Source organism: Cupressus sempervirens, chromosome 7 (assembly GCF_028749045.1).
Source record: "Cupressus sempervirens isolate cs-2001-9-10 chromosome 7, ASM2874904v1, whole genome shotgun sequence".
NCBI classification, from domain to species: Eukaryota; Viridiplantae; Streptophyta; class Pinopsida; order Cupressales; family Cupressaceae; genus Cupressus; species Cupressus sempervirens.
In genome coordinates, this window is record NC_143124.1 from 179451537 (window position 1) to 179465262 (window position 13726).

The 13726-nt window shown below is 37.2% G+C and overlaps 1 protein-coding gene across 1 annotated transcript; it reads right to left on the minus strand.

The window, feature by feature from the left end:
* Window positions 1-6287: 6287 nt before the first annotated feature.
* On the minus strand, window positions 6288-11564 carry LOC149546092 (uncharacterized). Its single transcript, XM_089790999.1, has 2 exons — window positions 9474-11564; window positions 6288-9303 (listed from the first exon to the last, which is right to left on the minus strand). The coding sequence occupies exon 2, from the start codon at window positions 9157-9159 to the stop codon at window positions 6511-6513; it is 2649 nt and encodes an 882-aa protein (XP_089647125.1). The 5' UTR covers window positions 9160-9303; window positions 9474-11564; the 3' UTR covers window positions 6288-6510.
* Window positions 11565-13726: the final 2162 nt, after the last annotated feature.

Genomic DNA, 13726 nt, shown 5'->3' on the forward strand with positions numbered 1-13726 from the left:
AATATTAAAATTTTAGTTAACTATATTATTTGAAGTCTAGGTACCAATTTGTCTTAATAAATATTGTAAAAATACTAAAATAAGTCATATCACTATAAAATTTACATTTTTAGAAACTAGAAAAAGAGTACTATAATGGGTTTTTTTTTTTGTCACAAAACTCATTTGGAAAGTTCTCCAAAAAAACATGACAAGGCAAAAATTTCATGTGCTTGTGCCTTAGGTAATTTTTTGTTAGCACAAGCACATGCTTGGTCCTAGCAAGCCTATCCCAAGCAAAAACCTAATGCAAACCATGGCGTTTGAAATTAATTTTTTTTTTTTATATTAAGATCATTTATAAATCAGGCTCTCCTTATGAGCAAGAATTATAACTTATTCAAGCTCCTTATGAGTAATCACAGTAGAAACAACAATTAAAAGACCAAGAATTACAACTTAGAATCCACCCTTTTTTGTAATGAGGCGAAAAAACTTATAGAAGACAAAGAGTCACAACTTAGAATTCCACAAAGATGTCCCTCTTGGGATTTGAACCAGGGTGTCCACAACAAGAATTCACTACTTCAACTTACTAAGCTAAACCCCTTGGAGTAAAATTCAAATTAAGAAATGAGTACATGTTTCAAAATGGGTATACATTTCTAAAAGTGAGTAAAATTGAGTTTTTAGGTGTCAAAATGTGATTTTTTGAATTTAGGATTGGACACTTGAGCCTAAAGAGGATACCCATTTTTAAATAAACGGGTACCCATTTCTAGCGACTATTTTTTCCTCAAGGATTTCTACAATTTCGATACTCAACTTCTTGGATTTACCCTTATAATAAGAGATATTAAAATTGACAATAGAAAATAATAACAAAAGGTGACGAGTAAAATACTAAACCAATGACCATCATCTACTAAGAGTAGTAATTGTTGAAAATAACTAAATTAGAAGGGTAAAAGGAATAAAGTATTATAAATATAATTACTTCAAATGCAACCACATCAACGATGACAAGGACAATCAAGGATATTGATGTATAGATAAGTATTTATTATCCTTAAGTATTTCATTTTTCTACTCATTGTAGTCTCTCTCTTATTCATATTTCTATACATATTATAAGAGTTATTTTCCTTATCTTTTCCTTTCTCTCTGAGTTTGTTCTTGCAGGGAAAGTGAGACTGATATTAGATTCAGAGGGAGTCTGACACTTCATCAAAGGCAATATTAGATGAGGATCTCAGAAGATTCATATTTAGAGGGAGTTTGAAAATGAATGTGTGACTGCATGGTTTTGATGGGCCTATCACCTGTGTGCATCGTGATGAAGTGACAACTTACAAATGATTATCACTTGTATTCATAGAAGTTATTGAAAAGTGATGATCTTACAATAACTTAACCTTCTATCTTGATTATATCTTGCATGGTGAATTAAATTCCTTAAATAGACCATGGCCTTCTATTGTGATAGACATCTTATGATGGCTAAAACATATCATGATAGATTATATCTTGCATGGTGGATTAAGTTTCTTAAATAGACCATGGACTTCTATTGTGATAGACATCTTATGATGGCTAAAACATATCATGATAGATTATATCTTGCATGGTGGATTAAGTTACTTAAATAGACTGTGAATGTTCCTATGGTAAGTATCATTGAGGATGCGCATGTGCGTACCTTATGAACAATTATTTTAGTACTTGGTGAATGCCAAGCAACTTGATGTTCAAGAGGTCAATGCTCAAGAGTACTTGGTGAATATCACACGAATTGATGTTTATGAGGTCATTACCCAAGAGTACTTGGTGAATATCTTGCAACTCAACATTTAAGAGGCCATTACTCAACGTATACTTGGGGAATGTTATGTGACTTGACATTCAGGAGACCATTACTCTTGATATCATGAAATGATATCTAAATGGTGGATATCTTCTTATCAAAGATAGTCTTAAAATTTACCATTCCTTATTTTACATTGATGTAATATTGTGTGTTTATCCTCCCTAACTAAGAAGGAATGTTGATGTTTGGTAGTTTCATTGGATAAACCCATGAGACTAAATTGAAGATATGTGTGTGTAGTTAAATAATTAATTGTTATATTAATTAAATAATAATGGAGGGGACATGTCTATCCATGTCTCATGTGCAATTTAAATAAGAGAGAGATCGCCACCCTTGGAAAACACATATCAAACAAATAGTGCAAATACATTTGCAGCAATCTAAAAACTAACACTTCTACCACCAAGGTTTTCGTCAAGTAAGATGAGAGCACACAATAGTTACATCCCTATTTAAACTCTTAGAATTAGGCTAACAATCTACGTCTAATTAATATATGAATATTTCTCTTCTAGGTCTTTAAGGAAATTAATAGAGAAGCTTATAACATTTCTCGACATCACTCAATCTAATAATGTCAACAGTTATTTTAAATGTTCAATAAAAAAATAATTAGTCAGATACATTTCTTCAATATTAATGACAAAGATGAAGATAATTGTCATTGAATCGTCATATCATTTTCCATAAAGTAATAGTTTTCAACACCAAAACCTTTCAATTATGTTATGTGTAAATTATTTGAACTATATTTTTCATATAATACCAATAAACATCAAAACATCATCTAAATAATCGTAAATAATATCATTCAACTAAATAATTATGCAAAATTCTTAAGCTTAGGACAATATTTCCCTATGTATTAAAATAATATCTTAATAGCTAACCAAAATATTCATCAAGACTAATTAGATAATTATAAAATGAATGTTGTCTTTTGAAATTGATTTCATTTAAATTTAAAATGATAACTAAGATGACACTGATTTGAAAATATTAAAACAATAATAATAACAAAAATGTCTAATTGATTACATCATGATAAAAAAATATAATTACTAATACAATAATGAATTAAAAATAAACTATATTATCAACTCAATAATAACAAGCATTGCAAATCTATCAATTAATAAACTAATGAAAACTTGGAAATTATTAGTTCCTGCCTAACTATTAGATTCATTCAATTCATTTTTACAATTAAATCAACCAATCAAATCACAAAATTAAAAAGTTTGTACGCAAATTCTATTGTTTATGTCTATTTTTAATTTCACATGATTATATAAATCTTATTTTTCTTTCATTTAATTGGTCTATAGTAATTTTGGTAAGCATTAAATTTAATTTTCTCTAACAAAAATTACTGAATTTGTACATTCCAATAGATAACATGTTGGTTGTCACTATAATGTGTACTAAATCTACCCTATAATAATAAATGTCAACCTAAAAAAGTTGAATAAAAAAAAATCACATTTGCCAATGCCAGTCAGATCAATAAATTCGGGACTAATTCGGATTGGGGTTTTTATTGTTTGCATGGCAGGGCCTGGGATTTCTTCTGCATTGGTGAGGACAAATGATTCTTCTCCAACTGTGCATGCAACAAGATCTAAATCATTTTATTCAGGGGAGAGCTCCAAGATGAAAAAATTTAATGGTTGTTTTCCACGTAGCCATGATCAACCCTGTTCTAGTTATTCCTCTAGCAACAATGATGGAGGACATTGAATATTGGACCAAGCATGCTTTGATATGCAAATTTCTTGGAATCTGGATTTCCTTATTTTCTCTTGAGGCATGGATCCGTCGCTCATGGCAGGTGGAAGGAGATATGGAGATCATGCTGGCTGGGAATAGCTATTTTTTTGTTGTACTCTCACGCATGTCTGATCGTGATCATGTTTTTGAAGGAGGGCCTTATTTTTACAATCGTGTGGGTTATTTGTCAAACCTTGGCATTTAGGATTTAATTCTGCTAAGGGTCTCCCTTCAAAAGTGTTAGTTTGGGTTTGCTTGCCTCTCCTTCCCCTGGAATTCTGGCGAGAAGACATCCTCTGTCAAATTGTTGCTTTGCTAGGAAAGCCAACTGTGATTGTGTATCAATCCCTCGATAAAAAGGTTATTTCTTTTGCTAGAATTTGTATTGAAATTAATTTGAATAACCAATTACCAAATTCTCTGGAAATTTGTCTTGGGGCTTCTTCCTGTGTGCAGCAGTTAGATTATGAATCCCTCCCTTTTCGATGCCAGATATGTCATGAGTATGGTCATTTACAACGTCAATGTCCTCACAACTTGACTTCAAAAGGAGTGGATGATTCTACGGCCGGTAATGGTGGTGATCTGGTAGATGTTGTAGGGAAAGGACAAGCTTGGATGGATAATACAACCAAGGGGAAGAATCAACCAAATGCTATAGGAAAGGGAAAGGCTCAAACACAAGATAAGGATGGATTTACCCCTACTCACCCACGAGCTAAGGGTTGTGGTCAAAAGAGGCCTTTGAAAGATAGACTATCTAATTCAGGTTTTAATCACTTTGAGGTGTTGGATAGTGTGGTTCTAGAGGAGGGTATTCCTCCTAGTATCTCTTCTGACCCAGTTTGCCCATATGAGGGACTTTCACCTGATGATGTTTGTGGGGCATCCTAGGTTGTGGTAATGTGAGGTCCCTGTAGCTCATGTGTCGGATGCTCTGGTGACACCTGTGGTGTCGGATGATAATGACATTGTTCTGGCAGACTTGGTTAAGGATGTGCTAACATCTAGTAAGGGTAAGGGGTCTCCTCTCCCCTTGGGGTTGATGCATAGACCCTTTAAGCAGGTTTCCTTTACTCCTCTAAAGAGTGGGTGCAAAACAGACCAAGAGAAGATTAAACACACAGGAGATATATTGATAGAAAAGATTAAACTCCTCCAGATCAATGAATTCAATATATCATCACTTCAACTTGCTTTCTCAACAAGCATAGGTGAAAAACAATTATTTTTTCGTACAGTTTTTAGAAATATATTGATAAAGTTATTAAGAAAATTATATTATTAACTAATTATGTATTTTATTTTTTTAATAATATTTATTGATAAAAGTTGATAACTGTATTTTTCAAAGAAATTTGATATGTTTAATCTTTAATTATATATATATATATATAAAGTGAGGATGAATTTTGTAAAATTGTAAGATAATCATCATTAAATAATACCTTTTAAAAGTGAAACCTATTATAGTTATTAAACTATAATAATTATATTTTTCCCTCAAATTTATATTTTTATGATAGAAATTAATAATATGATTTAAATATTCTAAAAAATGACAAAAGCATATAAAAGTTTCATGTTTGTTTTTTTTTAAATAGCTATTCAACTCGATCCATGATTACATTCTACAAAAAAAAAATTGTTATTATATCTTTATATTTTTCCTACACTTTCATTTTCTAATATCTCTCCCTCTTTATATATTCAATTGTTACATATATTTCCATCCCTTTAACTCTCCCTTTCTTATCTTCACTTGCTTTTCATTTACTCTCTAAATATTTCTTTATTACATATTTTTTTTCCATTTATCTCTTCTTTTCTTTTTATTTTCATTTCATCCATATATTTCTACTTTTGGTAGGAACTTTAATGCATTGAGTAATGTGTTTGCAATAAATTGTTAGAAAAAAGGGGGTTTTAGTTGATGCAAGATAGGGAAGCATTAACAGAATTGGTAGAAATATGTAGCTGCACAGCTAAGGTGAATGAATTTGGTTAAGGTGAATGAATTTGGTTAACATTAAAAATAATTGAATGTTTTAAAGCTCGGGCATAACCTGCTTGTACTATTAGACATGATTTGTCAATTAAAGAAAAATAAAAGAATTGAGAGATAATATTCAGATTATAAAGAACTCAACCGTTAGAATACTGATGTTCAAAAGCATTCTCATAATGAATATCTGATTTACCAAAACTCTCACCTCTCCCTGAAACTCTATGGCCCAGTGACTCTACTTAAGACTAAATTGACTCTTAAATCATATGATACACACATTCCAAGCTTATTGAGCTTAAGAAGTGCCATGATCAACATTCATACGAGTAAAGAAATGAAATACTACAGCCATGACTCGTAAAAATTTCACTCCTCAATTTGTCGTCTCGCTAAAAGATTTTCTAACAGATCGTTACACCACTTATTTATCTACTTCACATGGACTACCAATTTAGACACCTAATTAGAACTTTATAATAGAAAACTAAATTATAATTTAGACAAATCGAATTCTAATACACCAATTACAATGTTAATCTATTTGATAACTTATTATTTTAAGAATGAGACTGCCCATCTAAAAATGGCTACATAATACAATTAACTTAATATTATGCATAAAGCAATGAACATCTATGATAACCACGATTCAACAAAATATGTGCAAAAGATTTTGATTGCCATATATATTAATCGGTAGACTGATTACATCATACAATCATGTTACAAACTAAACATTTTATAGCAATTATTGATATCAACAAATACTAGTGCTTACTGATATCAGCAAAGCCTGCCACAAAAGGCTCAAATTTTTCAAAATAGTTAGTGTTGCTACCAGAGCAACAAACTTCAGAAGTAGACAGATAACACAAGGGGCCTCTTACATCAACGCTGCAACTTGGGGTTTGAAGCTTTCGGCCAGATTCTCGAAGCTCCGTGCCAACTGAATCTCATCCAATGTTTGCTCAAAAGTTCCGCCTCCTTTCTTTGCCATCTCAATCAGAATGTTCATTGTGGGATCCCTTCCAAACATAATTGTATGAAGTATCATTCTAGGATCTACTCTTTTCATTTTGTCCACATGATACAGGGGATCCGCTCCACCATTGTTTCCCCCATCGCTCAGGAAGATAACAACCGGTTTTTTGACGTCCACAAGATCGTTCTGGGCTCCTTTAATCAATATTCTCTCTGCAGCATCCAACCCTGATGAATACGTAGTTCCTCCACCTGGGTGATACGGAAGAAGGCGATCAATAACATCTTCTTCCAAATTTTCCATCTCTAAGGGGACAGATGCACTTGTGTCAAATAGAACCACCGATACAGAATCATCAGAAACTGTTCTAAGGCGGGCTTGTATGAACCTGAGAATAGCCTCGTAGACGCATCGAAGCCTGCAATTATGGTTATTGAACTTCGCCATAGTGGGCATAATGTCTGAAGAGCACATGGAACCTGATCTGTCAATGATAAATATAGCATGGTGAGGGACATTCTTAGAATGATCACATCCAAAATGGTGGCCATCATCAGTTATATAACCTGCAGAGCTTAGACTCTGTCCGGTACTCTTGATAGGTGTGTGCCACAGTTTCTCAGTGCAAAATGATTTGTCAGAAACACCTCCGGCTTCTGCCTCGTGCTCCTCAGATTTACAGTAGTGATTGCAGCGGTCAAAATCCTCCCTCTCTTCTTCGGTGCAAGGATCAACAAACCTAACATACTGCCAGTAGGTCTCATGAGTCATCTCATCTTTCGGAACATCTACATCAGGTCCATACTTGACTGTTTCGTGCCTCGAACCATCATAGAGGTTACCTGTGCATTTCCTGGAGCCCGGACAAAAAACCAGATGGATACGTCCTCGCCCCTGTTTCTTGCAATACATGTTGCACATTTCTGCTTCCCCTGTCTCTCCCCATTTATACTTGCGGTCTTCAATATCAATGTCTTCGCCCTCTGAAATGAAACTTGCGTTTTTCATATTGCCGTGCACTGTATCGTGCAGACCTGAGTGGTCTGTTGGGAGCTGGCAGAAGTAACCACAGGATTGGCATCGGGTGTCACAATAGTGCACTGAATCTTCTTTCTTTGTGTGAACATGCGGACCCTCGTGATCTATTTCGTAGGGAGGAATGGGAATACAACAGCCTTTGCGCAGACCATTTTGCTCTGACACAAGTTCATACTCAAAAGATCCCCGTTGTCCCTGAAAAACCCGGGTTTGCTTCACGAGCTCGGTGAAGATTTCACATATTCCCGGCATCTCACACTCATGGGTGCAAGCATGTTCATTTCCGCACAAATGCTCTGCATTTTGATCCATGTCATGGAAATGATCTTTAACCCCACATGTCCTGCTGCACCCATCTATGGTGCATTTGGTCTGACAGTATCTCTCATGGCACTGATGTGTTTTGTGGTTGGATTCAATCGGAGCAACACAGGGATTATTGCAGCTTGGGAGAGAACAATTAGCACTGCAAATGTGTTGAGGAGAATTGCACTTGTGCTGGCCAGAGTGCCCTGGCCCCAGAGAACATCGCTCGATACAATTTGAGGACATCTCGTAGAAGTAGCAGCTCTCACCACATGTATGATTTCGCTTTTTGCAATTGTGATTTCCTTCATGCCCTGCTAAATCCCCGCATAGACTTGAGTGATCTCCTTCTCGAGCACAATAACTGCAATTTTCCGTACATTTATGATTCCCCATACAAGAATGTTGATCAACGTGGCCTTTCTCCATCAAACACCTCCAGAAGCAAGCAGCACATTTGCATCCACAAACTATTAGGCTTTGCTTTACTTTCCCAAGTGCTACATCAGCCTCTAGCTGCAATCTTTTTACCTCGTCATTATCACAGAAATCTTTTGTGTTAGTACTTGTCCACTGTTGAACTCTCTCATGCCTTCTGTCTGCCAGTGCTTCCAGGAAGCTTTCAAATAAAGAGTGCCACTCCTCCCCGTTGCTACCATTCCTGGGTAAAAACATTTCCAGTTTTGACCTGATTTGGTTGATAACGTCTCTTATAGTAAGTGGAGTTTCTGACTGTGTACACGGTGACAGATACAATCCTGTATCTGTTATGTTACATGAAGAATCACCAACAAGAACAGGAAAATCAAGGACTTCCTCCTGCGTATCGAAGTTATCCAAAACCCTCAGTTCTTCACTTGTATTTGTCACGGACAGGCATCCCATGTGGACAGCAGAGATAAGATTTCTCCTTAGAATATCAACAGTCACAGCAACTCGCTTGCTGTCAATCGAGGTCCAGTCCTTTGCTGCAATTTGAGCTATAATAAGCTTCAGATCCCTCAAGAAGGAGAATCCACTATCATAGCAAGAATGGATTCTAACAGCCACCGTTTCTGCTAGTTCACCGAGGCTCTCTCTATAATACTCAGATCTATTATAAGGAGCCATGGCAGCAATCTCAACATTTCCATCGTACATTTTCAAAATGAAATTCTCTTGTGATTTGCTGCATATTTGGGAAATCTTCTGATGAAATTCTTGCATAAGATCTTCTACATCAGATGTGTCCACATCCTTGATTGCAATGTAAAATAGACCTTTAAATAACTTTCTGTCCTGCTTCAGAAGATGAATTCCACTCTGGAAGCGGCTGAACGCAGATTATGTATCCTTGTCCAAGTGAAAATCCTGTAGTTCCAAACGAAGGTTCACAGCAGAAAAATCATTTTTCATGTTATATATCTTATATAAACTTAGTTACCATCTCCTTTCGACTTATTGTGCACTCTCGAGGCGGCCAGGATGTAAACCCAACAAAAAAATAAAAAAAAGTTTGTGCTTAGAGAGAAATGACACACCTTTTTGTTGAATATTGTGATGTTGCTGACAGCGGCATTGAGAACAGAGAGCAACATATCCTCCTGTTCACTTCTCTCAAAACTGCCGAGTCCCTCGAAGTCCAATAGCACATACAAACAACTGCTTCCCTCGCTGCCATCTCCATCGTCGCTTGTTGCAACGGTCATCCAAACTCCATCCGTGCATCTTCCACCTGCGACATCAAGAAGAGACCCTGACAGATGATTCAACAAATATGACTTTCCTGAACTTTGCTTTCCCATAGAAGAAATGACCTTAATCTTGCCCTTTCAACTATTAAGGACCGCATCATAGAACCCAAATCGTATGGAGTAAGCAAGTGATACACTGTCCACATAGCTAACATCAGCTGGTATTTGAAGTCCATCCTTAAGAGCTACCATTGCATTGTTTTCCGCACGAGCTATTTGGATGGGAACATGCGAAACAAGCTTCCGAACCCACATTCCCATTTTCACCTGCATCTGCTGCTCTGTTGCAGCTAAAATTGTGCAGTTCTCTATATTGTTCACTTCAAATTGAATCTTCATACTTGAAAAATCTTTTGTCTTTTCCAGCCTTAAGTTGCCTGATTAGAGCCTCTAAATATGCGAGACATGCCTCACCATTGCAGCGATCTGATCTTCTCCTTTCCATTACCACTATGAATGCAATGCACTTCCTAGCATCTGGAAATAACTTAGGTGATACTGCAAACTTGTCACAAATGTGATAAATGTAACCCAAATAGGGACACGACCCAGCAATTTCTATTTCATCTTCCGGAGCTTTAATCTGATCCACTTGGTTTAACTGCACAACTTCTCTAGCTAAAGCAGTTTTCAGCACATATGAAACGATACAACCTGGAGCATCTACATGGCTATATAGCAAAAGCTGACTTTGTGACCCAAAGATTGTAACTTTCGCCTCAAGTTGTTCCAAATTAGATATGTTGAATTCTCTTGCATCCAACGGGATTGTCTTTAAGTGACTCATAGTATCACCCAAAACATAAATGTCAAGAACTTTTCCAGGACTTGCATGCCCTGTACCAGCAACATCACTATCTTCACATTGAAGTTGCAACTGCCTGAAGACGAGGAAGAAGTATCCATCACCAGAAACGCATGCTCTCAAAGAGTGTTTCTGCGAAGGAAGAGTAATATGTCTTGCCTTCATCATAGGCCTCTCGTGGATTTCAGCTACCCTTGCCCTGTTGGTGGCGTCAACCAACAAAAGCTCCATTTTCCCCGGAATTAAATGCATCCATGTAATGATATTGCTCCTCTTATATGATTCCAGATTAACCTCAACTCCAGTCCAGTACACCTTCCGAAATGACTCGTCAAATTTGAATATATCAATCTTTGATCTCTCTTTTGCATAGAGAGCCATAGATCTGGTACCTTCATCGACAGCCAGCAAGTCGAATCCTCTCCTGAATGCATGAATAGGACGACCCATGTTATTCATATTACAACCAATCTTGGGACAACGGTACAGATACAAGGAGGATTCTGTAAGACTGGATGAAGACCATTAGCTCTCCTGACTTGAGGATGACTACTTTGAATAATCTTTCCTGGTGAGGGTTGACCACTGCTAACTCTACTGATCCTCTGTGTGAAAAATCAAACTATTGCAGTCACTGATTATTAATCTCCTATCACAAATGATTATTAAACTGCTGAAAATAAATTCCCAGCTAATATCGAAAAATAACACAACTGCAACTTCACTTAAAATACGAAAGAAATGCGCAACACAATGAACACAATATTTTTGGACAAATTGTCCCTGGAAAAACCCCTAAGGGAAAATCAGTTCTACAGATGAGAAATTATATTAAACTTCAGCAAATCAAGAGATACAAAATTCCTTGCCTCACACTGGCAGAACTCCGACAACCTCCTAATTTCTCCCGCTGATATTTCTCACTGCTATCCCTGCGCTAACACTGCGCCCTTGCTAACACTGCAAGACTGTTTGCTAACACTGCAAACTACTTCACAAAAGCTTCTTCACATCCAAAGCTTCCTGCAAGACTGTTTGCTAACACTGCAAACTGCTTCTCCAAAGCTTCCTTGCTAGCACTGCAAGACTGTTTGCTAACACTGCAAACTGCTTCTCCAAAAGCTTCCTTGCTAACCCTGCAAAGCTTACTCTTCCCCCTGCGCTAACACTGCGCCCTTGCTAACACTGCAAGACTGTTTGCTAACACTGCAAACTTCTTCTCCAAAAGCTTCCTTGCTAATACTGCAAGACTGTTTGCTAACACTACAAACTGCTTCTCCAAAAGCTTCCTGCCTTGCGTGTCCTCCAAATGCCCCCTAGACCCCTTTTTATACTACTCTTGTTGGTAAACCAACGACCGAGATTAAATCAAACCAACGGCTGAGATTAAGACAACTCAACAACCAATAATAGAATTGGTTGCAAGGTGTCCAAAAGGGAATCTCTAAAATTAGTAAATAATAACCATTTACTAATTTTTGACAAGTGGACAAACAGCGGTCCAAACCACCCATAAATACAACCGCTATTCATAGATAAGGACGAACAGCTGTCCAAGCTACCCATAAATAGTGCTGCTATTTCCGGGTCAGAAATAACAGCTGTCCAACTAACAATAATTAACACTCTGCACGCTGGGATAACCGGACGCCAACAGTTGCTATTAATCTCAGATATGTCTTTTCTCATTGGAGCCAGTTCACCAACATTGTAAACAATGGCAAGCGGATGTTCCTCATCAACTGATACCGTCACCTTAAGCTCCACTTGCCGCGCAAATGGATTCATCCACGAAGATTTAATGGTCCTAACTTCTTCAATATATCGGGTCACTGGACTCTCACTCTTTGCCGTGGACATTTTCTTCTTTAATTCGTGCACAAACTCATCCTCGACTTCTCTGGATCGCCTCTGCTCCGCCTTGCCCGAGTTCACCACCTTCTTCTCCTTAAACACAAGAGCTGACAACTCCTTTATGTTATCCATGAACTTACATTTACTGTCCTTATAGACTTCACAGCACACGGCCTTGAGAGTGTCGTGAGATAGGAGTGCCTCTACATCAACTGGTGGCCGAGCATGGTGGGCATTGCAGAACTTTTCATATTCAGACCCGATATTGCGTGGCAAACTGCGCGAGTTTTGGGTTAACAAATGCTCTTCCATAAATGTTAAAGCAAGAGGCTCGTCAGTGCTGAACAAGAAGCTGGTGAAAACTACATTTCTTTCCAGGCATCTCAATTCAACAGGAACCATGCTTTCTACCCTACTTCGAATTGCAGAAAAAGAGGCAGTCTTATTAACAAGACAAACAATTCCTTCTACTTCTTTCTTGTAATTAGTGGATAGAACAAATTTAACTTTATCACCTGAGAATGGGAAATCTTTAAACTCGCTAACAAGCTGCGGGAACTTGGCCTTTCCACTGATCTTTCTGGAGCAGGGGCACTGAGGAGAGCACTTGGCATTAACTTCTTGTCCATAAGAGATAAATGGCGTTGTATGCTTTCCTTGACCTGGGCTTTCAATGGTAATCATGTGCTCGCAGTTGCTACGCATAAATTTGATGTCTGATCCGAGCAACAACACCCTCTGATCTCCATTACAAGCGCTGTTCTCCCCTGCTAAAATCATTGAAAGTTCTCGATGCAGTTCCTCAAATCTGTTGCTGTCCACCTCCATGTCAGAGCATGAATCCGACTCTTTTGTTTTCTCTAAATTTGTGTGCCCATTTTTGTTTTTTGTTGTGCTGTGTTTGCCACCCTCAAAAAGCTGAACGTGATGGCAGAATTCCGGAAGAACCTGGAGAAAAGCTCTTTCAAACTCTTCTGCTTGTTCAGAGCTCCTTGCTGACTCTCTCGTTTTGAAAGATTCCTTCAACTTTGCGTGCTTCTGAAACTCCTGGGGCTAACCATTTTCCAGGAGGTCTATAAATTGGTTATTACTCAGTCTAGAGTAATCAACATTGGACAAAGATGACCACATATTGAGCGTTTTGCCAAACTCAGAAGCCTTCATGGTTACCACTTCTTTTTTGGTAGACTTTCTTGGAGCTCTCTTCTCCGTTGAGAGGAAACAACAGTGCTGATATCCTTCACAGAAGGCAACTGCTCCATTATAATTTGCAGGCGATCCTAGATGAGATTTATTGCTATTTGTTCCTCCGTCAATTCCTAGTTTATAACTAGTCAAGAGTTCCACATCATTCTCCGAGTTCTTAACACTGGAGACCTGA

What these genes read in the sequence shown, in the direction of transcription:
- LOC149546092 (XM_089790999.1), bottom strand. Translation starts at nt 9,159, where the DNA reads ATGCAAGAATTTCATCAGAAGATTTCCCAAATATGCAGCAAATCACAA.